The following is a 26,517-nucleotide window of genomic DNA, read 5'->3' as shown; positions in this document are numbered from 1 at the left end:
TGGAATTTATTGCCAGAGGATGTGATGAAAGCTATTAGTGTAGCGATGTTTAAAAATGGTTCGGACAAGTTCCTGGAGGGAAAGTCCATAAACCATTAGTAATGTAGAGTTGTAGAAATCCACTTCTTATTCCCGGGATAAACAGCAAGGCATTTATTTACCCCTTGTGATTGGCCACTGTTGGAAACTGGATATGGGCTTGATGGATCTTTGGTCTGACCCAGTATGGCAAATCTTATGTACTAAAATGGAGAACTGAATGGTGCAATAAAGGTAAGGGCTGTCCCGAAGGCAGGAACAAGAGATTGGAGCAGATATATTACTAATTTATAATCATGCAAGTTAACACACTGCAGTTTCTTAGTTTTTAGTTACCTTTCTCACACAATTTGCAACTCTAGTGCTCTGTATGAGATAGGCACTCTCCTTATTAGTAAAATAAACATTTATTTACAAGTGCAGAGCACTGGCAGGCCAATATCTATTTCCTCTCATTAGGAGGCAATACCCGGTCACATAAGTCACCTTTCTAAGAAAAGCTTTGGCTGGTGTTTCAAATTCAGTTCTTCTCCTGATAGAGACTACACAGCATGCACGATGGGACAGTCCCACAACTTGCAGGTAAGTACGATAGAGCAGCACCTGCTAGGAGTCAAGCAAATACTGTTGATATATTTATGAACATCTATAATCTGTTCTCAGAGTTGGGAGGTTTAGCAGTGGGTTTGTTTATTTTAAAAGTATATTGGGTTTCTATTTTGTAGGAAGTTGCCCCCTGAAGCAGTCCAGTGGTGGGGTGAAACCAGGGTCCCTTGTCATGGAATATCAAGCTAATTGTGACGGAAGCAGGGAACATTCTAGCTGATTGCTTTAAAGGATAGAAGAAAAGCTGTGGAAGCAAGTTATGAATTTGGCCCAACAAATGTTGGTGCAGTGAAGATTGTTACATTTGGTTACCTTCCCAATGGTGTAGGTTTAAATAAGGGAGGATTGCACATTCATCAATTTTCTATTTAAAAACTGGTGTTTTAAGTTAGTGTATGTGTGAATGTGAGTGGTTGTGTTTGATTAGATATGAATGTGGTTATTATTTTTAATGTGGTGTGTGGGATTGATACATGTGGGTGCTTCAAACATTTGTAATGAGTTTCAGGAAATGACAAAATTAGACAGCTATACTGTGAGGATGTATATTAATGATGGTGATGTAGTATATTTGTATATTGTTCAGTCTTCGCTTCACTGTGCAGGGGAGTTCAGAGTACAATAGCTTGTGTGTTAACACTAGTAACCTGAACTTACACCATCATTATACCGGTAGCCAATGGAGGTCCTTCGGTGCCTGTGTAATATGATCTCTCTTAATTAGACCAGTCAATACTCAGGCAGCAGCATGCTGTACTAAGAGCAACCCATGCAATAGGCCCCTCAGGGAGCCCATTGCATAAATTACCAAATAATCCAGGTGCTCTAATACAAGAGCTTGTAGTACAGTGTGAAAGAGTTCTGTAGGAATTGTTAACAGTTTTAGGAATTTTAATTTATAACATGCTAGTTTTGCTCAGTGGCGTAGCCACGGGTGGGCCTGGGTGGGCAGGTGCCCACCCAACTTAGACCCAGGCCCACCCAACTGGCACCGGAACTGCAAGGCTGTCGCGGGATCCCATCCCCGCGACAGCGAACAAGAGAACCCACGCCTCGCGCGCCATCACGGCACACGTGGGGAAGCGCTGCTGCGGCCGTATGGCCAACCGGTCTTCCTGTTCGGGGGGGGGGGGGGGGGGGCGGAAGCGCCGCGCGCAGCTTCCGCTTCCTCCCCACAATGCAGGAAGATCAGCTGCCTCTCCTGCTGCCACCCGTTCTCCTGCTATCTTCGGACCAAACGGCCCGCCGAACTTCCTGTTTGGGGGAGCGGTTTTTAAATAGAAATTGATGAATGTGCAATCCTCCCTTATTTAAACCTACACCATTGGGAAGGTAACCAAATGTAACAATCTTCACTGCACCAACATTTGTTGGGCCAAATTCATAACTTGCTTCCACAGCTTTTCTTCTATCCTTTAAAGCAATCAGCTAGAATGTTCCCTGCTTCCGTCACAATTAGCTTGATATTCCATGACAAGGGACCCTGGTTTCACCCCACCACTGGACTGCTTCAGGGGGCAACTTCCTACAAAATAGAAACCCAATATACTTTTAAAATAAACAAACCCACTGCTAAACCTCCCAACTCTGAGAACAGATTATAGATGTTCATAAATATATCAACAGTATTTGCTTGACTCCTAGCAGGTGCTGCTCTATCGTACTTACCTGCAAGTTGTGGGACTGTCCCATCGTGCATGCTGTGTAGTCTCTATCAGGAGAAGAACTGAATTTGAAACACCAGCCAAAGCTTTTCTTAGAAAGGTGACTTATGTGACCGGGTATTGCCTCCTAATGAGAGGAAATAGATATTGGCCTGCCAGTGCTCTGCACTTGTAAATAAATGTTTATTTTACTAATAAGGAGAGTGCCTATCTCATACAGAGCACTAGAGTTGCAAATTGTGTGAGAAAGGTAACTAAAAACTAAGAAACTGCAGTGTGTTAACTTGCATGATTATAAATTAGTAATATATCTGCTCCAATCTCTTGTTCCTGCCTTCGGGACAGCCCTTACCTTTATTGCACCATTCAGTTCTCCATTTTAGTACATAAGATTTGCCATACTGGGTCAGACCAAAGATCCATCAAGCCCATATCCAGTTTCCAACAGTGGCCAATCACAAGGGGTAAATAAATGCCTTGCTGTTTATCCCGGGAATAAGAAGTGGATTTCTACAACTCTACATTACTAATGGTTTATGGACTTTCCCTCCAGGAACTTGTCCGAACCATTTTTAAACATCGCTACACTAATAGCTTTCATCACATCCTCTGGCAATAAATTCCAGAGCTTAATTATGAGCTGAGTAATATTTTCTCTTATTAGTTTTAAATGTACAACTTAGTAACTTCATTGTATGTCCCCCGGTCTTTGTACTTATTTTTTTTTTTAAACAAAATCATTTTTATTAAGAAGATGTGCAACACATAGGCAGAACAGTATCGTACAAAATACAAGGCTAGAAAAAGAGACAGAGAATATAAAGCATAGATACTGAGACGACAGCCACGTCCCTTCCTGTTGCCAAGTCCTGTATAGAGTAGCATGCACATCTTTGTTTTGTAGAAAAGTCAACACTCTCAACCTCAGACTTACTCACTATCCAGCCATACATCCATCCATTCAATCCTTCCAACTCATACATCCCGTTCATCCCCACAGTCATCCACTGCTTATCCCCACCCCTTTCCCTGAGAGACCAACGAGCCTTCGCCCAGCACAAGAACATAAAATACTAAGAGACGATATTGGAACGACAAATACATAAGGCAATCCTCATAGTTCCTCATAGCCCATCCTATTTGGGTAAAAATATGTATCGTAGGCTAAAGGAATAGTGCCCAGCCGGACAGAAAAACGTAAGCACTGACTATAGCCAATTCACCTGATAACCGACTGCCAGCAGGCTGGCTTGTATATCTGCAGGCAAAAGATAATAACATTTGGACCAACTTTCACAGTATCTCCTATCTAGCATCCTGCAGCTCCTTATACTGTCCATCCACTTCATCTGCATGGCAGTTGCCATCCGTCGATGCCAAGCTGCTACTTGAGGTAACGCAAGGGGGTCAATTCAATTTTGTCAAAACTTCCCGGCAAGCTAATAGAATGGTGAGTCTTCCAAAACGGTCATGGGACATGGGACATGGTGTCAGGACCCATTCTTATCCACATATTCTTATCCACATATTCAAGCTTCCATTCTCACCCACCCACACAAACCCAGGCTCTCATTCTCACCCATATATACACACATTCAAGCTCCCATTCTCACCCACCCACAAACCCAGGCTCCCATTCTCAACCACACATACACACATTCGAGCTCCCATTCACCCACATATTCAAGCTTCCATTCTCAACCACATACACACCCAGGCTCCAGTTTTCACCCACACACACTCCCATTCTCATCCACACATACACATTCAAGCACGCGCACAGCTTCCGCTTTCTCCCCCAAAGCAGGAAGATCAGCTGCTGCCACCCGTTCTCCTGCTATCTTCGGGCGTCGGGCCGTACTGCCCGCCGATCTTCCTGCTTGGGGGGGAGGGAGGAAGCGGACGTTGTGCGCTGCGCTTCCGCTCCCCCCCCCGACAGGAAGTTCGGCGGGCAGTACGGCCCGACGCCCGAAGATAGCAGGAGGTCGGTGGCAGCAGGAGAGGCAGCTGATCTTCCTGCTTTGGGGGAGAAAGCGGAAGCTGTGCGCGTGCTTGAATGTGTATGTGTGGATGAGAATGGGAGTGTGTGTGGGTGAAAACTGGAGCCTGGGTGTGTATGTGGTTGAGAATGGAAGCTTGAATATGTGGGTGAATGGGAGCTCGAATGTGTGTATGTGTGGTTGAGAATGGGAGCCTGGGTTTGTGGGTGGGTGAGAATGGGAGCTTGAATGTGTGTATATATGGGTGAGAATGAGAGCCTGGGTTTGTGTGGGTGGGTGAGAATGGAAGCTTGAATATGTGGATAAGAATGGGTGCTTGAATGTGTGTATGTGTGGGTGAGAATAGTACCTTAAATGTGTATATGTATGGATGAGAATGGGAGCTTGAATATGTGAGGGTGAGACTGGGAGCATGGGTTTGTGGGTGAGAATGGGAGTCTGGGTTTATGTGTGTGGGTGAGAATGGGAGTCTGGGTTTATGTGTGTGGGTGAGAATGGGTGCCTGGATGTGCGTCTGTGTGTGCATAAGAATATAAGCCTGGGGAGGGGTGAGAAAGTGAGAACTTGAATGTGAGCTTGGGGGGGGGGGGGGAGAGCATATGAGAGTGACAGCTTGAGTGTGTGAGAGGGAGTCTGTGAGAGAAAGCGTGTATGTGTGTGTGAGTGTGTGTGTGTGTGTGGAAGGGAAGAAGACAGTAATAGAAGAAAGACACTGAAAAGGAATTAGGAAATGAGCTATAAGGGAAAAAATGGGAAAAAGAGACCAGGACCAACTGATTAGAAAAATACAAAGATCAGACAACAAAGGTAAAAATATATATCTATATTTTGAGATGTTAGCAATTTAAATATAAGCAACACAACCGCTCTCTCAAAATTTATGGACAGGTAGGAGCAGTGTATAAAATCGTAATAATAAGAAGGCTAAAGTACCACAAATCACCGTGAATTATGTTTGTATCATTAAGTAAACCTCATACTTAGGCGTAGATGTGAATGCTATGCTGCATAATTTGGCATTATTTATCAGTAAAAAACCAACTAGTAGACCTGCATGCCTACAGCCCACCCATGTTAACCTTGTGCCCACCCAAAAAATCAATTCTGGCTACGCCACTGGTTTTGCTACATGTTGTACATGTGTTTTCAATGTCTTCCACGCCGGGTCGGAGGTTTCATCCTCCATCTACTGGCCTGTCAGGTGCGTCGATCACGCTGGGTCCCAAGGCTCCGTTCAGGACGTCGCTGCTGGGAGTTGTCCGCATTCCTTCTGTCCAGATGTCCGTCTGCTGTTCCCGGATTCCTTGTGGGCCGTCGTCCATCCTGTGCTAGTTGCTGCTCTTCAGTGAGTGTCTGCCAGCAGCAGGAGGCCCTCTCCTCTTGGAGCTCCAGACTTTTATCTTGTCTGCTTTTTTTTTGTCAGAATAATTTTTATTGGCAAAACACATCCAACCAGCCAAGGAAAACCATAAGGTAATAACAATCAACCCCTCACAAGTAGGGAAATACAGCAAAGAAGCGAGACAAACCGTAAGCACAATAGCCGTCCAGGCCAGTAGATGCGCCCCAGCCTTTTCTTAAGTCTAAATATACCCCCTCACCCCCTCCCCCGTCCACCCAACCCATGCACACTACATTCATACCGGGCCACCCTTCCCCCTTCCCAACCCCTTCCCCCCAGAGACCATATTAGCAATCCAATCAGTAGTGTACCCACTCTCCCGCAGGCCGACCTGGACTGAGGTCGGCAACAATGAAACACACTGAGTCCAACAGTCCCCATACAGTTTATCAGTCGTACGGTGGCCTTTCAAAAAATCCAAACGTTCCATCTGCAAAACCAAGGCCATGCGCTGAAACCACTCTGCTGAAGTGGGGGCCATCACAGGTGTCGCCCATCCAGACAATATGGTGCGGCATGCCAGCATAGCCGCAATTCGTCCAAAGCGGTCCTTGGATCGGCTGACAATAGCAGTACAGGCCTGAGGACTGGAAAGAAGAAACCTCCCCGTTGTGGGCGGCGGTGCTCCAGTGCACTGGGAAATCACGCCCAGCACCGTGGCCCAGAAGGAGTGAAGAGTGGGGCACGAATACAGTCGATGTACCAAAGTGCCCTCCTCCTGGCCACATTTAATACAGAGAGGAGAGTCAATACTCCCCATCTTAAAGCGTCGCACATCATCACAGTAGATCCGCTGAAGGATACGAAACTGCACCTCCCGCAGTCCAATATCAGGTAGTTGGCGATGCACCGCTTCAAAACATTTCGCCAAGTATTGCTCAGTAATGGGTTCTCCAAAAGTAGCAGTCCATTTATCCGCCAACACAGCAAGACGCGGGTTTGAGCGCCATGATCTGCCAAGTTTAGCCCACTTCGCGATGGTATTAGTTAGGTAGGCCGTGTCAAAAACCTGGTTAGCATAGGAGCACTCCAGGCCCACCCGGTCTGACGTCCAGTGGAAAGAGTTTAAGTAGTGCCTGGTTTGCAGATACGCAAAAAATTGGTGAGTCTGTAATCGATAAGTGCGAGCCAAGGTAGCAAAGTCCAGCAGTATATGAGTATCTGTGTCATAAAAGTGAAATGCAAACATCACCCCCTTTGACACCCACTCATGAAACAAAGCCCCACAGTCCCGTCCCGGCAAAAAGCCCACATTACCAGTCAGGGGCACTAGGAGGGAAATCACCCCCTCCAATCCCCGCTGCCCCCGTAACCATCGCCATGCCGCAATGCATGGAGACAGCAAAACCCTAGGGTATGTAAGCCCACGCCGCTCCCCAGCACTGGATTGGATAAGACTCAGGGGCGACCAAGGGGCTGCCATGCCGGAGATCAGCCCCCTCACGCAGAATTTATAGTCCCCCGTAAGCCACTCCCCTATGAAGCGCAGCTGGCAGGCCGCATTGTACAAGCGGAAGTCAGGCAGGCCACATCCCCCTTGATCCCGAGAATAAGTCATAGCCTGATAACTAAGACGGGCTCTCCGTCCCTGCCATATAAAGTGCTGGAGGGCCGCGTACAACCGTTTTAAGTCCCTATCCCGTATCCAACAAGGAACCATGGACAAGACATACAAGATCTTGGGAGCAATGATCATTTTAATAAGAGCGCAGCGACCAAAATGAGACAGGGGAAGCGAGGCCCAAGCCTCCAGCTGTGAGCTGATCCGCTCCAATAGGCTAGTGACATTCAATTCGTATAAGTGCCGTAGGTCCCTCGGAATCCAAATACCTAAGTATTTCAGTTTAGCTGGCGCCCATCTAAGTGGAAAAGTGCCCACCCAAGAAGATTGCAGCTGAGGATTCAAGGCCAGCGCCTCCGACTTCCCAAAGTTAATACATAGACCCGCCACCTCTCGAAATTGGTCAAAAAGATTAATAATAACGGGAACGCTTGCTTGCGGTTTGCCAACAAAAAGCAAAATATCATCCGCAAAAAGAGCAGTACGAAGGGACTGTTGGCCCACCCGCAATCCCCGTATCTGTGGCTCCTCCCTCAACCTAATAGCCAGTGGTTCCAGCGCTAAAACAAAAAGTAAGGGAGAAAGGGGGCAACCCTGACGGACTCCACAGTGTAAGTCAAACGGCGGGGTCACTGTCCCATTCAATAAAATACTAGCACTAGGGTTACTATATAGCACCTCCGCCCACTTCACAAAAGCCCCCTCAAAGCCATACTGCCGTAACACCCAAAAAAGAAAATCCCAAGACAATGAATCGAAGGCCTTCTCTGCGTCAAGACTCAAAATAGCCGCGTCCGCACCAGCAGAATAACTAAGAGAGGCCAGCAGGCGGCGCACGTTCCGAACCCCATGTCTGCCCCGTACAAACCCAGTTTGATCGTCATGAACGAGTGTGGGAAGAAGACCACTAAGTCTAGCAGCCAAAATAGCCGCAAATAACTTAACATCCATATTTATCAGAGAGATAGGTCTGTAAGCCCCCACCTCCTCCGGGTCCTTTCCCGGCTTGGGAAGAACCACAATAACCGAGTGATTAAGCGCAGGAGAGAGGCCCCCCTCCTCCAACAATGTATTATAGAATGCCCCCAGTGGGGAAAGCAAATGAAATTTTAAAATTTTATAGAACTCGGAGCCGAGTCCGTCCGACCCCGCAGCCTTGCCCAACCGGAGAGCATGAATGGCCCGATGCACCTCTTGATCAGTAATGGGAATGTTGAGAGCTGCCAACTGAGCTGGAGTCACCCTCGGCCATTCAATCGATTGGAATAAATCCTCCCGAACCAGCGGATCGCTACGTCGTTCCGCATACAGTTGGCGATAATATTCAAGAAACCGAGCCTCAATATCTCCAGGGGACATTCGACGTTCGCCCCGACTATCTTTAATACTAACTATGACCTGCCGCTGACCCCGAGGGCGAACCAAGTGAGCCAAGAGTCGACCGGCCCTATTACCATATTTATAAAGTTGATATTGAAAATATTTAAGCGATTTGGACGCCCGTTGATGGAGCAAGGAATTCAGCGTAGCTCGCGCCTGGTCAACCTGTCCCTTACCTGCCGGGGTCATATCAACCACGTGTCTCTGTTGGGCACTTTTAAGAACCTGCGTAAGGCGGATTATTTCAGCATTCCGTTGACGATTCGTCTTAGCCACATACGCAATGATTTCCCCGCGCATCACCGCTTTCCCAGCCTCCCACAAGGTCGCCGCAGAAATATCTGGGGTAGAATTATGCTGTACATACTCCTTCCAGCACCCCTGTAAGTACTCACGAAACTGCTCATCGTGGTACAAGTCCGGGCGCATACGCCACGAAAACGGGGACCGCTCTCCCGTACCACTCCGCAACAGGACGGACACCGGGGCATGATCGGAGACCGATCGAACGCCTATAGACGCCTCCTCCACCCTGGCAAACCACTTCTCAGACACCAGCAAATAGTCCAAACGGGAGTAGGCCTGATGGGGATGAGAATAGAATGTAAAATCAAGTTCACCAGGGTGAAGAACCCTCCACACATCTAGCAGTTGAAGTTCATCACATAAAAAGCGAACTCCCAAAGAACGGTCCCGAGCGGCGTCTGACCTGGGCGGTTTTCGATCCAAAAGATTGTCCGCTACTACATTAAGGTCTCCCCCAACCACCAACACATAATCCAGAAATTCTGTGAGCAAGCCCGCCAGGGATGAAAAGAAATCCTGAGAAAAAACATTGGGCCCGTACACATTACAAAAAACTATCTTTTGGTGACCTAGGACCCCAGCTGCAATCACATACCGACCCTCTGTATCATGACAAGTTCTAGTGAGGCGGAAGGGCAGGTTTTTATGAAAGAGGATAGCCACTCCCCTCTTGCGAGAGGTGTAAGAAGAATATATGCATTGACCCACCCACTCCCGCTTAAGTTTACGATGTTCCGCATCGTCCAAGTGTGTCTCCTGGAGAAAAACAACTTGGGAATGCATGCGACTAAACATAGCTAATAGTTTTTTCCGCTTAACTGGGGAGTGTATCCCATCTACATTCATGGTAGTTACTCTAACCTTCGCCATGGCGCACGGTTCCCCGCACAAAGTGTATGGGAGCCCAACCAGTGGGCTCTAGAAGCGTACTCCACCTTCCCTCATGGCCCCCCAGCCTAGACCACAAGGGGATAGAAAAAACAACAGGAGAGTTGTAGCACCACGGTCCCTGGACCCAACCCCCCCATCCCCCAACTATCCCAGCCCTCCCAGCCTTCCCCCCACACATTACCTCCCCCTGGCCCCACAAGCACCCCCACACACACACCCCCACACATACCCAGAACCGCTCAAGGAGGTACAGAGGCATCTCACCCACCGATCGTTCCAGTAGGTCAAGCATACCCCCCTCCGTCCCGCTCCCACCCCGCGAACCCCCATCCAACATAATTAGTGAAACATGGTCCATACAACAGAACATACACCTTAACAGCAAACCAATATAACCAGAGACAGGAATCAAATAACATCCGTGGGCTCTCAAGCCTTATTAGCAAAAAGAAAGGAAAAAAAAAAAAAAAAAAATAAGATTGCTTTATGTCCTTCGTAAGAAACCACCAGACTGTCAACCGGCAAAGTGGAGCCAAGGATAAAAGTCACACCATCCTGACAAAGCAACCAACGAATCTTCACCCCCCCCCCCTCCATGGAGGGGGGGTCGGTCAGCTCACAAAACCACTATGGTGATAAGAGAGAAGAAATCTTGAGTCCTGTGGGCGTCTTAGCTTGTTTAGTCCCCAGCTGCCCCAGGTAGACTAGCAAGGAATCCATCAGCTTCCTCCTTGGTATTAAAGAAGAGGACTTTGTTGTTGTGATACACACGGAGCTTAGCAGGGTACAGCAAACCAAATTTGATACCCCTCCTGTAGAGCTCCGAGCAAGCTGGCGTCATCAGTTTCCTTTTAGCAGCAGTAGAGGCGGAAAAATCATTAAATACTAAAATCTTGTGATTGTTGTATTCCACAAGATCCTTTTGCTTAAAGGCTCGCAAGAGTTTAGTCTTGTGCTCCCAATTCAAGATCCGCGCCATCACCGGTCGGGGTCTGGGCGCCCCATCGCGCATGGGCCCAACCCGGTGGACCCTCTCACATTTTAGCTCCCCGGGGGACAAGGCCAAACCTATGTGGGCAGGGAGCCAATGCTCAATCCAGTCCAGAAGCTCAGTGTCCTTTACTGCCTCAGGTAGCCCCACTATCTTAAGGTTATTGCGGCGCCCACGATCCTCCAAATCCTCAACCTTGTCTAGCAGCTCTTTTTGCTGCGATCGTAGCTCAGCCACGTGGCGCTCGGCCGCCGCCATCCGATCCCCATGATCAGAGAGCACTTGTTCCGCCTCATCTAGGCGCTTAGACTGACCCTCCACAGCCGCCTTAAGATCCTCCATCGTGGATTGTATGCGGATAAGCCGGGCATCCAGAGCCGCAGTCACACTCTGGGAAATCTGCAACAACGCGTCCTCCGACACCGCTTCTAAAACTTTCGCGCCCGCTGGAGAAGATGGGGCCGCCGCCATTTTGGAGCAGCAAGGTCGTCGCACCGCAGTCTTGCGAAGGTTCCTCTGCCGCATCCCCCACACCTCCCACGCAGATCGGAACCGCCGTAGCCCGTCCCCCGAAGTTGGCAAGTAAATTGGGGAGCGTTTTGCCGCGATTTTACGGGGGTTTGCCGCAGAGGCAGGGAGCGGGACTCCGGAGCTCGAAAGCCGTGCTGCCGGCGCTTCTACGTCATCGCCGGAAGTCTCATCTTGTCTGCTTTTAACCTGTCCTAGTCATTGTCACTCTCTGATATGTCTTCATCAGCTCCGCTGTCTTCAGCATCCACGTTCAAGTCCTCATCTACCTCTGCCTCATGTCCAGCTTGCCGTCTCTGCCGTTACCCAATGGCAGGTCCGAAAGGGCTTGGAGTGGTTGGAGGGCTACTCAGAGGCCAACCTTGCATGGTTGCTCTCACTGAGGTGTGCAGGTCGGCAGAGGCCTAGTCTCCGCTCCGCTCCCAGACATGGACTGTCTCACCGCAAGGGCACACACTCCTCATCCCGCACTAGGGAGCACCCCCTAGCGCTCCCTTCCATCGCAGTGCAACATTGACAGAGCAATAAATCTAGCACATGCCCAGCCATATGTATCGGTTCGTGCACCAGATGAGCAAAATTTATGGTGCTAATTGTTGCCATGAGTCTTCATGTACATGCACAACCCAAGTCATCATAATATATGTTAAAATCCCCTACAAAATTAAATTTGAGTATCTAAAAGCTAAAGTTATTATAAACTCCTGAAAGTTAAAAAAAACTCTGCTGCAGTTATATCTGGGGGACAATATAACTAATACAAAAAATAAATTCAATTCCTCTGGGTTGCTGATGAACCTTGTGATGTCTCAGCTTATACCTAACAATTAGAAGCAGGATCTGTGCATTGTAATCTAAAGATAGAATACAATTGGCTATGGCCTTTAGGTGGGGCTCATACCATGCTCCGGTGTAGGAATTTAATTTCTTTTTTTTTTTTGTAATTTATACTTTATTAAATTTCACAATATATCTCAAGACAAACCTTGACATGGAAATTTGACAAGGCACAGAAATTAGAACAAAAGGAAAAGTAATAAGAAACACAATCTGGCCTATTACAAAACAAGTCCTCAAATTAGGAGGAGCATTTTAACAATTTCAAGAAAAAATATATTCATATTATGCATTAGAGAAAAAGGCGGTGCATCGAAAGAGGCTATATCTAGAACTCTAACGCCGCAATAACGATCTTTAAGTTGCCAATGAAGCTGGCTCAGTAACAGGCAATTTACCGGCAAGAAACATTGATAGTTGTGATGGTTGAAAGAAAATGTAAGAATAACCCCTATATCTGATGTAACACTTGCATGGAAACTTTAAAAAAAACATAGCTTCCACTTGCATAGCCCTTGTTTCAGTATCAAAAATTGCTGGCGCCTTTTCTGGGTCTGTTTTGCTATATCAGAGAAAATTCGAACTTGCATATCCAAAAATAATACAGATTTATGCCTGAAGAAAAGCCGTAAAACCCAGTCCCTGTCCGGTTCAAGAACAAATGTTACTATCAAAGTAGCCGAACTAATTTCTTCTGTAATAGATGTCTCCAAAATCATAGTTAAATTATCCATAACCATTGATGAATCTTGCTGTAATGTCGATACAGGTTCTTTCTTGAAATTCAGAATGTAATAAGTTTTAGATATAGGTGGTAATACTTGTTCTGGAATTTTTAACACCTCGAGAAAATATCTTTTCAACATGTCCTTAGGAAGTACTGACGGACATTTTGGAAAGTTTATAAGCCTTAAATTACGATTCCTTAAAGCATTTTCCAAAAAAATTCTCAACTTTAAATGCGTATTCTCCTTGATTATTGACACTTGCAAGCCTTTAACCGATTGAATCTCAGTCTTAGTTTCCTCACATAGACCTTTAATTCGAGACTTATCAGCTTCCAAAGAATTAAATCTAATCTCCAAATCCTTAACTTTGTTCTCCTTAGGATTAAACTGTAAATAAATCATCTTGCTCAGACCTTCAATGGCACCCCATATAGATTCTAATGTAATATGGGTTGGTCTTACCAGGAAAGCAGGTAAATTTGTGATTCATCAACTTCTGTACTGTCTCCAAATTCAGCTCCCCATGGAAGACCAGATGTATTGAGCACTTGAGCTCCAGAAGATTCCGACAAACCTTCCGACTTAATCAAGGATGGAGGAAATTCGGTTTCCTCTGCCTACAAAGCTTCCCCTCCCGGGGTCGATGCTCTCATTAATGCAGGATTCGGCGGGGGAGTCCATATGCTGGTTGAGGAGATGGTAAATGAATCAGGGGAAAGGGCGAGTAACTCTTTTTCCCGCTCCTCTCCCAGCGATTCCACCAGCATTCTTGAGCCTCTAATTACATGAGCGTCCATCGGCCCAATCTGAGGTTCCTCAGAAGGGGCTTCAACGATAGCCCGTTCCTTCAAGCGTCTCTTTCGGGAGGAATGAGGCATTGCAATAAGCTTGAATCGTTGAGACGCTCAGTATTCGCATTGCACCGTCATTTTGGTCAGGCTCCTCCCCTCCCAGCAGGAATTTAATTTCTGTTGTCTGCTATCAGATTGCATTTTATGGAAAATCATGCATAATTATCCATGCAAAAATCCGCGGCAGGTTTTGCACAGCTTATTACATTGGCCCCTAGGGAGAAGTAGCTCAATGCTGCCACCTGCAGCTTTTATTACATAACCATTCCCCATCCTAGTGGTCTCTATTGTCCCTATACATATTCTCAGTGTGTAGGGCAAATTATCTTCCTGTATGTTAAATTGTAGAACTCTAACTTGACCAGTGATCTATGACTGATCATCCAAGATTGCATACATCCTTATTGATCTCTCAGGTTATCCCTTAGGATCTATCTTATCAAGGCATATTTTTGAGTATTTTGGGAATGATTCTGGCATTGCTGCCTGTCTTCAGCTCCTTCCTCACTGTTGCATTGCTACCCGCGGAGGCCCGCAAGCGGCTCACTCACCCTCTGACGCCGTGCTGCCAGTTTCCATGTACTAGTGCAGCTGCCGCTGGCCGAATCTGTGCTGCGCTGTTTTGTGCTGCGTGGGCCACCATCACCTTCCTCTCTTTGCGGCTGGAGTGCTGCTGCCGCCTCTGAGCCACCATCACTCCTGCTGCTGCTCCTGCCATCCACAATGTGGCCAGGAGCACCACCGACACAGCCATCTTCGCAGCTGGTGAAAGCCAATGCTAACTTTGTGGCCTGGACACCGCCAACTTCATCCCCTGCACCTAATGCCTCTAGGCATGCACGCGTGCCTCTCTTCACAATTTAAATGGCCCGCGGTGGGAAAAGCATCGCAGCCCCATTTGATGATGTCATCCAGGCAGGCCTATTAAAGGGCTCTGCAGTCTTCACTCCAGGCCTTTGCAAAGATCTTCATGGTTGTACATGGTCTCTTCATCCTGCAAGGCCTTCCGTGGTCATGCTCATGTCTTGATGGTCTTCATGTTCTTTGTTGGATGTTCCTGGTCTTCTTGTTCTTCGTCATAGCTCCTTCATATTGCCTGTTCCATGTTCCTGGTCTCTCATCAATTCCTTGCCAAGTCTTTTGAATCTTCTCCTCGTCTAAGTCTTCTGAGTCCTCGCCTAGCCCAAGTCTTCTGAATCTTCAATCAAGTTCCTGTTGTTCCTGTCTTTGTTCTAAGGTCTGCCTTCTAGATCCTCTCTCATTGCCTCCTCCAGGCATGCCAGTGACGTGGTCCGCGACCAGCCCATGGGGGGCTGTGTAGGGCACTTCCTGGCACAAGGCGTATCTTCAAGTCCATCTTTGCTGGATCAAATCCTCGGAGTCCATCCTTGTTTTTAGAATTCCAAGTTCCAAGTCAAGTTCCAAGTCAAGTTTCGAATTCCTAGTCATGTTCCTAGTTCCAGGTCTCATGGAGCTTGTCCAGTCAGCGGATATCCTTGTTCATGACCTGACTCCTATCCTCATCCGAGTCTCAGCTCAGAGCCTGTCTCACTCCCAGTGTGGTCCACAACCAGCCCATGGAGGGCTGCATAGGGCATGCAGCAGGACAGCCAGGCCTTCCCACCTGCTCCAGCAGGTCTAGAAGCTCCGTTCTCGGCATTGGGGGTTCGCCGCGCCATTCCCTGGGGGTTGTGGGTCGATCGTGTAGCTCGGGTCGTTTTGTCGGCAGTGTCGGTGCAGGCCCCTCAGGACGCAAGCACACGAGTCAGTGACGTCATCGGACGTCTTAAAGTGGCTGCAGCTCAGTTTCAGGGCTCGAGGCAAAGAACTGTCATTGGAAGCTTTGGAGCTTATTTAAAACAGCAACTGTCTTGGATTTTTGTCCTGGCAACAGCCAAGGGCGAGTGAAGTCTGTCAGTCAGCTCCAGCTTCAGTCTTCTTAGTTTTAAGCTTGATCCTGCTTCGTCCTGATCCAGCTTCAGCTTGATCCAGCTTCAGCTTGATCCAGCTTGATCCTGATCCTGTTTCATCCTGATCCTGCTTCAGCTTGATCCAGCTTCTTCCTGATCCTGATCCAGCTTGTTCCAGATCTAGTATTTTCTACCATTCTACAACCTTTCGCTGACGTTCCCAACATCTAAGACTGAACTCGAGCGGAACGTGGACTGATATGAACTAATGTTCTGTTAAGTTTGCTTCGATTACACCACCTTCCGCTGACAAATTCTCAGGGGCTTCACCTTTGAGATAAACTTCATAATGTCGTGGAGAAAGGGTCCACGATCACAACAAGCTCGCTGCAGTGCAGTGCCCCTGGAAGCTGAAATCTAACCTGAACCAGAGCCTTTGTCCATGTTTCTTGTTTCCAGACCCCTTTGGTCATGTTCCACATCATGCCATGTTTTGTCCTCAGCCTTCTTCTGTCCTGATGCACTCGCCATTCCATGCAGCAGGTCTAAAAGGTCTATTGAGTGGCCGGAGGGCTACCCCAGAGACCAGCATTGCGTTGTTGGTCTCACTCTGTGCGTACAGGTTCAGCGGAGGTCTGAAAGCTATGTTCCAAGTCCAAGCTATGTTCCAAGTCCAGCCCATGCCTGTGTACGTTTGCCTCCCATGGTGTCTACCTTGGAGCCTTGCCCTGAGGTTGTGCTAGTGATCGCACCCTGCACTTGCAACAAGTTGCGAAGGTCATGAGCTCAGTAAGCATGTGCCTGCGACGGGCTCATGTTTTCTGGACTTTTTGTATCTTGATACAAATCTAGAATTTCACTCAAGTCTGTTTGCTTCAGAATTTTTTTGATGACCCACAGGAGGCGCCTGCATCCAAGATTCATTTCAAGTTCTTCAGTCCGTTTCTGGAATTTTTCCCTACGACCCATAGAAGGTGCCTGCAACTGTTCCTGGAACTTTTTCTTACAACCCACAGGAAGCACCTGCATTTGTTCCTGGTTTTTTTTACAACCTGCAGGGGGTGCCTGCACCCTGGTTTATCAACTTCTATAGCTGCTTCAAGCCTTCTGGTTCTCTCATCCTTATGTTTGCCTATGACCCGCAGAAGGCACCTGGATTCCAGGTATATTTCAAGCTCTTCAGTCTGTTCCAAGTTTCCATTCCAGTTTCTTGGAAGTCCAGCCTTTAGCTTCCTCTCAGCATCTGCCCGTACCGCTTTGGTTCAAGCCTCTAGCTATGTCCCACGCCATCAGTCTGGTAACAAGCTGTCAGCCATGTTATCATCTAACCCTTCAGTTCATGCCATTAGCCTTACCTTGCCAGTCTTCAGCTCTGGGATATGAAGTTAATATTGACAGTGGCCTCTCTGGATACCTCCTGTTCTCTAATTCTTAACTGAGTGAGACCTCTGCATCAACTTGTCAAGACACCCATGTGCAAGGAGTTACCTGCAATTCTAAGGAACCTTGCTTCTGCTATCTATGCTACCACCCTCTTACATCTTCCTCCCCCAAATCTTCGGGAATCTATGAGCCCTAGCCATAAGTAACGGAATAGTAATCCAGTTCTGCTATCTGGGCAACTATTATTTCCCTTACCCAGGAGTCAAATCAAAGGATGTCTTTTCACCTCATTTATGTGCTTCTTGATCACCTTGAAAGTGTGCACATCACAGTATGACTGTCCTTTGGCACTGCATTCAACTGCTTCTGGAGATTTTATGCTACCCACCTGGTCCATTGCCTCATTAGTCAGAGACCTTACTTTCTAAAATAAAGTTTGGAATTTCTACCTCTGTCAGAAAACATCTGAACAGCAGCTACTGACTATGTAACTTGAGAGTCAGGTATCGAGTCGCAAGGAGAGTAAGATTATCATTAAGAACTCAAGAGTGTGTCTGATCTCCAGTGATCATATTCTACATTTTCCTGGGGAACTCTACTCTTGCAAGAAGCATCTAATTCCATTGAGGATTCTTAAAATCAGCTCAAGTGTCACCTCAGGGAGGGAAACAAGGTTGACAGTCTTCTTGTGATTGCTGGAGAGAGAAAGGGTTTCTAATGTTAATTCACTGCACAATTTACAATTCATCTTTGTGGAGAAAGCATAAAATACTCTCCATGAATAAGACTTGAAGGCATGACCTGATAAAGAGATGTTTTCAGCTAAGTATGTTACTGGATGGTCTACCTTCCCCAGTCCGAGAATAATAAGCCCTGTTCAGGTCCATTTCTTCGTGCTCAATGGAATGCAAGAAGCTGAGTCCAGCCTTCATTTATTTCCTGCCCATGTTTCAACTATGTAGAACAATCTACTCTTGATTTATGAGTCTGCTCAAACTGGTGTATCATGAAGCCAAGAATTAAGTGCATTTCCTAAACTATATTCTGCCAACCTCCTGTTACCTTCAATCCTGGTTTTTGTCTTGTGGCTGGCTCTACTTTTGAAAGAGACACTGTCATGTTACCTGTTCTACTGCTAACTCCAAGCCAAATGTTCTTGCACTACTTGCTTGTGGCACTTTCATCATGAACCCAGACCACAGTCATCTAGGACTTCAAATTTCCTGGGAAAATATTTTTTATGTAATAGGAGGGGTCCAGCGTTTTAGCGGTGCACCCAAATTCTCCTAATCAGCCCCTAACCCTACACTAATACCTAAACTTCACCTCGAGTTACTAGGTGGGCCTCCCATAGATATAAATACCTATCTAGTGTGAGGGCATTGTAGCTAGTCAGTCTCTCTCTCTCTCTCTCACTCAGTTTTGAATACAGAGGTAGGGCATGTTTGGTCCAGTGCACTCTGGGCATGTGTCAGATACCTTTGCTGGAGGCTAAGACTGCAGCCAAATCATGGCCCCAATTCATATAGGATAGTTGAATATGGGCATGAGGTTGTGTGTTTCTCAGAGCAGATGTACTTGGATCTGAAGCCAGTGGTAAGGCGTGCGTTGAGCTAATCTCTGTCAGGAGCGATATTTGCTTAGACTGAAATGCCTGAACATCTGACATCTCCTCATCACATTGGGTGGGCAAGCTGGAGTATCTGGCAGAATGGCTTAAAACATACAGTAGGCCCTGATACGCTGGGCTAGATTCTCTAAGGCAATTCAACTATTCTGGTTCGTCCCACGGCCATTTCATGGATCTCAGCCTGGGCATTAACTGCAGCTTCTTCCTTTTCTTGTTATAATACTTCTAGGTTAGCTTCTAACTCTGCTTTCTCACATGCAGCAGCAGCAGTGGTGGTGGTAGCAATTTGCTCCTGCTCCTCCAACTCTGCTTTCTTGTGTGCAGCAGCGGCGGTAGTGATCTCCTCCTGCTCCTAAGCTTTAGCTTGTTCCAGTTTTAAGGCTGTCTCTTTCCTGCTATAAGATGCATGTATCTTTGTGGCCTCTGCTTTAGTGCATGCTCTGGCAGTAGCTGCACTTGTTGAAAATAGGTTTGAGCACACTGATTTTTAGGAATGTGTCATGTGTCTAGAAGACCTGGAGCACTGAGTCGCAGTTTCTTTTGAAAATTCCATTTGAGATTCTACTTGTGCTATAATCTCTCTGATCAAAGTGTCATGTTTTTGATCAGTATCTTTCTAAAGATTATGCTCCTGCAAGCTTTCCTCTGTATTAATTTGTTAGGAAAGTGAGATATGCTTGTAATAGGAACTGGTAGTTTCTATAAGTGGACCTTAGCTGGCTGACAGCTTGGTTATTTGCTGTGCTTGTAATATTACACATATCACTGAGAATCGTTTCTCAGGTTTTATCTAATTTCTCATGATACTGGTTGCTGACAAGTCATAGTTTTTTATGGCCTTCTGTGTAAGAGTCACAGTTCATTTAGGCCTTCCACTTTAATGAATTTGCTGAGGTGGGATTTCAGCCTCTGTAGTTTCTGGAGACAGGGTAGTGCTGGCTGTTTGCTTAGGTTCTGCCATGATGCACTGCTTAGTGCTTATGAGTCTGTAGCACTGGTAACAATTTAAAAGTAATTAACTTGCAGGAGGGATGAAAGCTGACCGAATTCAGATGGCGCTGCTTAGAGCCTGGTTGCAGAATGCTGAATACTGTCTGAGAAGTCACAGTGGTCAGTGGAACAGAGTGTCTGGAGCCCGTGCTTCGCTCTTGGAATTGACTGTATGCCTGAAGCATGGCTGTGAGGAAGGGCCTTGCTGTAGGGATGTAGGCACAGGAGTGAATCTACTGTGGGAGCCCCTGCAGCGTTGCTTCTTTTCTAACCTCAAAGTTTAATCTTTTATGTCCTATGCACATGCTCAACAGATAGCTTAACTCAGTCCTTACTTGCAGACAGAAGGGGCTGCTTCTTCAGCTCCATGTTTATTAACAGGTAAAACAAATAAGCAGAGTCTTATTGTGCATAAACTGAAGATTACAGCGACCAGCACAGTCTGGGGCACAGAAGTAAGGACAGGTAAAATAAAAATAATTATACAGGGATAATCAGGTTAGCTGCTGATTCACATAGGCCTGACCAATACTGACCAAAGATGAGAGAGAACCAAGAGGTAAGAAGATTCCCCAGCACCCCTGCTTCAGCCAGAGTTAACCATTTAGAGCCAGTGCACTGAATATAACAGAAGCAGTGAACGTGCAGACTAATCACCAGTTACATTATAACAGCAAACACAGAAACTATGCAAAGTAAAGCATAAACACAGCAGCATTAGGAACAGAAATAGAAAAACTGCTGTGGAAGCAGGACACTGTGATTAAACAGGAAATCACCTGTGGAGACAGGACAAGAGTGATGAATCAGAGGAACTGAAACTAATCAGTTCCCAGGAAAAGAACCTTGGGAGGCTTTTGTGAAAACCTCAGCTCAGTGTGTGGTCAGAAAAAAAATAGAAATAGAGAAACATGATGGCAGAAAAAGACTGTATGGCCTATCCGTCCAATTAATTTAGCATTATAACTCCCATCACTTCCTTACAGATCCCCAGTATTTAATAGAAACAATGTGGCAGAAAGAGACCCTGTAGCCCCCAACCCACTTTCTTTCTCCAAGCCAAATTCAAACCCACAGCCCCTAGCACGCAGAGTGTGGCTCTTTTGCCATCCAAGCCATAGACACACACACACAAAAGGAAAGAGATACATTAGGTATTATTGTAATCTGCCCTGGACAAATGCTGTAATTTGGAAGAAGAGAAATATAAATATTTTAACATAAAAAAATTAATAAAACCAGAAAATTTCATTTTCCTTCTGCATTGCCTCATGGTGCGACCTCAGCTTGAGTATTTTGTACAGTTCTGGTCACCGCATCTCAAAAAAGATATAGCATAATTAGAAAATGTACAGAGAAGTGCAACCAAAATGATAAAAGGAATAGAATGATTCCCATATGAGGAAAGGTTAAAGAGATTAGGACTCTTCAGCTTAGAAAAGAGATGACTGAGGGAAGCTGGGATAGAAGTCTATGAAATCATAAGGGCGTGGAATGGGCAACAAGAGAATGGTTGTTTGCCCTTTCACATAGTACTAGAACTGGGGGACACTCCATGAAGCTAATGGGTAGCACATTTAAAACAAATTAAGTAAAGTATTTTTTCATTCAGTGCACAATTAAATTGTGGAATTTGTTGTCAGAGGATGTGGCAAAGGCAGTTAGTATAGCTGGATTTTAAAAAGGGTTTGGACAAATTCCTGGAGGGAAAAGTCCATAAACTATTATTAGCCATGTAGACCTGAGAAAGCCACAGCTTATCCCCTGGCCTGGATTTCAACATAGGCAACTACCTAGGGCATTAGATTTTGAAGGCATCAATTATCCAGGCCAAAGAGAAGCCTGCTTCATTTGCTTTAGGCAGTGTGCTGACCCAGCTTCAAAGGCGTGTCACCATGGCACTCGGCCTATGGGCACCAAAATCTTAAATCTGGCCCTGCTTTTCCTTGGTTATGAGCAAAAAGTATTAGACCTATTCTTTGAGATCCTTGCTTCATGTCTTTCTCAGACAGACAACCTCTGATCCAACTTCAGATAGGAAGGATGGAGAGAGGCAGACAGCTAGAGGGAGGTGAGAAGGAGGGAAACAGGTGCAGCTGGTGAAAGGGAGGAAAGGGAGGAAAAGGAATGCCAGTGAGAGGGAGGGAGGTTGGCACAACTGGTGTGTGAGAGGAAAGGGAGAGAAGGCCAGGAAGAGGGAGCACTGTCAGTGACACAGAACATTAGAGACTGTTCCAGAGCCACAGAGAGACTCTCCAAGTCTGAGAAAATTAAGACTGCTCCCAAAGAAAGCTTAAAAATGCTGTAACAAGTATAATTATTTGTTTTTAAGATTGTGTATTTAATTCTTTGCCTTTGTGAGCTGCTGTGAACTTTCCCATGGAACATGAAGGTTAGAAGACTCTTTAAATAAATAAATACATAAATAAATAAATAGATACCATCAAGTGTTTCGCTGCTGTATGCAGTGATTTACTTACCCCCGTGCGTTTCACCTTCTGCCAACAATAACTGTCCCGGGTGCCTTTCTCATAAGGGCAGGTAGGGGGGAAGGTAATCTCCTCTTCACCTACAAATCATGGAAAAAGACACTCATAGAGCTCCTGTAGTCTGTGCAGAGAGAGACATACACACAGATACAGGGCCAGTAGTCATTCAGAGAGAGACACACACATACAACTCCTGCACTCACTGCAGAGAGAGAGAGATATACAGTGCCTGTACTCACTGCAGAGAGAGAGACATACACAAATACAACGTCTGTACTCACTGTAGAGAAAGACACACAGATACATTGCCTGTACTCACTACAGGGAAAGAGAGAGATACAGTGCCTGTACTCACTGCAGGGGGAGACGCAACAAAGATACAGTGCCTGTACTCACTCCAGAGAGAGATACATACAGATATAGTGCCTCTACTCACTGCAGATAGAGACACAGATACAGCGCCTGAACTCACTGCAGGGAGAGACAAACAAAGATACAGTGCCTGTACTCAATGCAGGGAGACACACACACAGATACAGCATCTGTAATCACTGTAGAGAAAGCACACAGATACATCACCTGTACTCACTGCAGGGAGAGACACACACAGATACAGCACCTGAACTCATTGCAGGGAGAGACACAACAAAGATACAGTGCCTGTATTCACTGCAGGGAGAGACACAACAAAGATACAGTGCCTGTACTCACTGCAGAGAGAGATACACACAGATACAGCGTCTGTACTCACTGCGGGGAGAGACACACAAAGATACAGTGCTTGTACTCACTGCAGGGAGACACACACAAAGATACAATGCCTGTACTCACTGCAGAGAGAGATACACACAGATACAGCGTCTGTACTCACTGCGGGGAGAGACACACAAAGATACAGTGCCTGTACTCACTGCAGAGAGAGACACACACAGATACAGTGCCTGTACTCACTGCAGAGAAAGACATAGATACAGTGCCTGTACACACTGCAGATAGAGAGACACACACAGAAACAGCGCCTGCACTCACTGCAGAAGGAGACACACAGATACAGTGCCTGTACTCACTGCAGAGAGACAGACACAGATACGGCAGCTGTACTCAGGAAGATTGGTTCTTACCTGCTAATTTTCATTACTGAAGTACCACAGATCAGACCAGACAAGTGGGTTTTGCATCCCTTACATGAGATGGAGGCAGAGAATAAAAACATTGAGGCACTGCTATGGAACCGAGAGTGCCACCTGCATATCCTCAGTATTGACCTGTACCCAAGTCAAACTAGAGTGAAACACAACTATTCCCTGTCTTCTTAGGGCGAACGTCAAACCAAGGGTTGGGGCCCCCTGAACTAGAGCCCCACATGAGCCCCATGGATCCAATTAAACCTGGTGATCCAGTTTAGGTTCTGAATATATACAAAATAAAATTTTTCAGATTGCATCCATGCAAGTCAAACGTCTTCAGTCTTTCGTAAATAAGGGGCTGGGTCTCTGGACTGATCTGTGGTGCTTCAGGAATGAAAATTAGCAGTTAAGAACCAATTTTCATTTCCTATTTGTACCCGAGATCAGTCTAGACAAGTGGGATGTTACAATGCACCTCTAAACTGGGCGGGCATGTGAAAGACCCTCTCTTCTCCTGGGGGAATTCTGCGCAAAAAAATTTAAAATTCTGCACACAAAATCGTTAAATTCTGTAAACTTTATATTGGTCAAAATAACACAATTTACATGACAGTCTTTAAGAAATTACATTTTAAATGAATACAGAAACAAATTATTACTTAAAGATGCAGAATTTTAAATATTTTGAGCAAAATTTCCTTACAAATTCACCATAAGAGTGTCCCTTCCACTCGCTCTCCCTACTCCCCTGGCCACTTTGCCCTCTCAGGCCCCAATTCCTCCACCTGCCAATATCCCTCCCTTCCACCTCTAGGCTCAACCCCTTCCACTCTATCGCCACTCTCAGAGTTTGACCCCATGTTACACCCCTCTCCTCTCTCACCCTCCCCTCCCCTCTCTCACCCTCCCCTCCCCTCTCTCACCCTCCCCTCCCCTCTCCTCTCACACACACCTCTCTACACACATTCACTCTCACCAGGGCCTTCATCTTCGCTGTGAGTGGAGCATGTCTTGTGGCACACAGGGTTTTCATCTTCACCGCAAATGGCCCACGCTCCATTCCTGGATCGCCGGGGCCTTCAGCTTTGCTGCAAATGGTGCACTGCGGCCTATATCTTCACCATGAAAGGCGTGCACTCCATTCGCAGCATGCTGGGGTCTCTTGTGCCATTTTCTGCAGTAGTGCAGAATTCCCCCAGGACTACCGCTTTCAACACACTCTTGCCAAAACTCAGCTCTGCCGGTGCCTGAGCATCCAACTGGTAATGCCAAGAGAAAGTGTTCAACGAAGACCACTTTGCCGCCCGACAGATCTCCTGTGGCAACACTAACTGACTCTCAACCCAAGAGGCAGCCTACACCCTAGTAGAATGTGCTTGCAACCCCTCTGGAACCTTCCGACCCTTGCAGAGATAGGCAGAAAATATAGTTTCCTTAAACCCAGCAATAGTATCTTTAGATGATTTACATCCCTTCTTTGGACCACCAAACAATACAAATTGATGATCTGATCACTGGAAACTGTTGGTGACCGTCAGATACTGCAACAGTACCTGACAAATAGCCAACAAATGAAACTCCCTTGCCTATGGCATCTCAAATGACCAATTCAGAAATGTGGGAAGTTCCACCATCTGGTTAAAGTGAAACAAGGCAACAACCTTAGGCAGAAATGAGGGTACCATGTGCAAAGACACCCCCTTCTCTGTAATTCTTAGAAACCGCTCTCTGCAGGATAAAGCCTGCAACTCCGAAATCTGTCTGGCTTAACAAATCGCCACCAGAAAAACCACCTTCAGGGTGAAATCCATAACGGCTCGAATGGAGGTCTGTAAAGCACTTGGACTAAGTTCAAACCCCAAGCTGGAAACAATCTGTGCATCAGCTGCCATAAATGCTTGGCCCCTTTCAAGAACCTTACCACATCCGGATGTAACGCCAAAGTCCTCCCTTGTAGCATATCTCTGAGACATCCCAAGGCTGCCACTTGCACCCAAAAGGAATTGTAAGCTTAGCCTTTGAACAAGCCCTGTTGTGAAAAGGCCAAAATATGAGGGATCTCCACGTGTTAAAGGTCTAGACCTCCCGCTATACACCAATTCTCAAAGACCCTACACACCGAACATAAGCCATAGACGTGGATGGTCTCCTGGCCTGAAGCAAAGTGGCAATAATTGCCTCTGAGTAACCTTTTAACCTTAAACATCACCACTCAAAAGCCAAACTTCGAAACAAAAGCTATCCACCTGATTTGAGAAGATAGGACCTTGTTTTAACAGGCCCAGAAGATGAGTTAACCTGAGGGGCCCATCTACTGAGAGATGAAACACATCTGCGAACCACGGATGACGTGGCCATTCTGGCGCCACGAGTACTACCCAGCCTGGATGTTTCTCAATGCATCTCAACATGCGACCTATAAACACGTACAGTAGGATCCCTGTCAGTCATGGGAGAACTAGAGCATCTATGCCCTCGCCTTCAACATCTCTTCTGCGATTGAAAAACCATGGCATCTTGGCATTGCTCTGCGACACCATCAGATCCAGTTGGGGGCTTCCTCAGCAAACCTGAATCAGGTCGAAGGTCTCCATCAACAATTCTCATTCCCCTGGGTCCAGCTGTTGCCTGCTGTGATAGTCTACTTGCACATTGCCCACTCTGGCCACATGCAAAGCTGCTATCCCTTCTAAATGCCAATCGGCCCAGACAAAAAGCTCTTAGGCCTCCCAAGCTATGGCGAGACTCTACCGATTGATATATGCCACTATCGTTGCATTATCCTAGAAAACTCTCACCATATATCATCGGACTTGAGAAGTAAAAACATCAATGCCCTGCGAACCGCCTTCAATTCCAAACGATTGATAGTACAGGCTGCTTCCATAGGCGACTACCAAACTAGAGCCATCTGTCCAAGGCAGACCAACCCCCAAACCACTGAAGCTGGCATCCGTGATCACCATTACCTAGTCTGGAGTATCCAGATCCACCCCCTTCTTCAAATTGTGGCGAGACAGCCACCACAAGAGACTGGATCTGGATTCCCACTGCAGCGGTAAAGGCTGTTGATACTTCAACAACGGATTCCAATAAGAAAGCAACATCGCTGAAGAGGCCGTAGGTGGTCAAACACACATGACACCAAGTCTAGCGTGGATGCCATAGAACCAAGCACCTGTAAATAATCCCAGGCCTTAGGAA

At 46.5% G+C, this 26,517-nt stretch overlaps 1 protein-coding gene across 1 annotated transcript in view; it reads right to left on the bottom strand.

Moving 5' to 3' along the window:
- LOC115094710 (phosphatidylinositol 3,4,5-trisphosphate 5-phosphatase 2-like) overlaps positions 1–26,517 on the bottom strand; it is a 116,707-nt gene that overhangs the window by 47,215 nt on the left and 42,975 nt on the right. The window contains exon 13 of the mRNA XM_029607963.1: positions 22,178–22,266. Within this exon, the coding sequence (XP_029463823.1) occupies positions 22,178–22,266 (89 nt within the window). The remainder of the gene's footprint in view (positions 1–22,177; positions 22,267–26,517) is intronic.

This window comes from Rhinatrema bivittatum, chromosome 6 (genome assembly GCF_901001135.1).
Source record: "Rhinatrema bivittatum chromosome 6, aRhiBiv1.1, whole genome shotgun sequence".
NCBI lineage: Eukaryota > Metazoa > Chordata > Amphibia > Gymnophiona > Rhinatrematidae > Rhinatrema > Rhinatrema bivittatum.
This window is presented reverse-complemented; position numbering and strand designations above follow the sequence as displayed.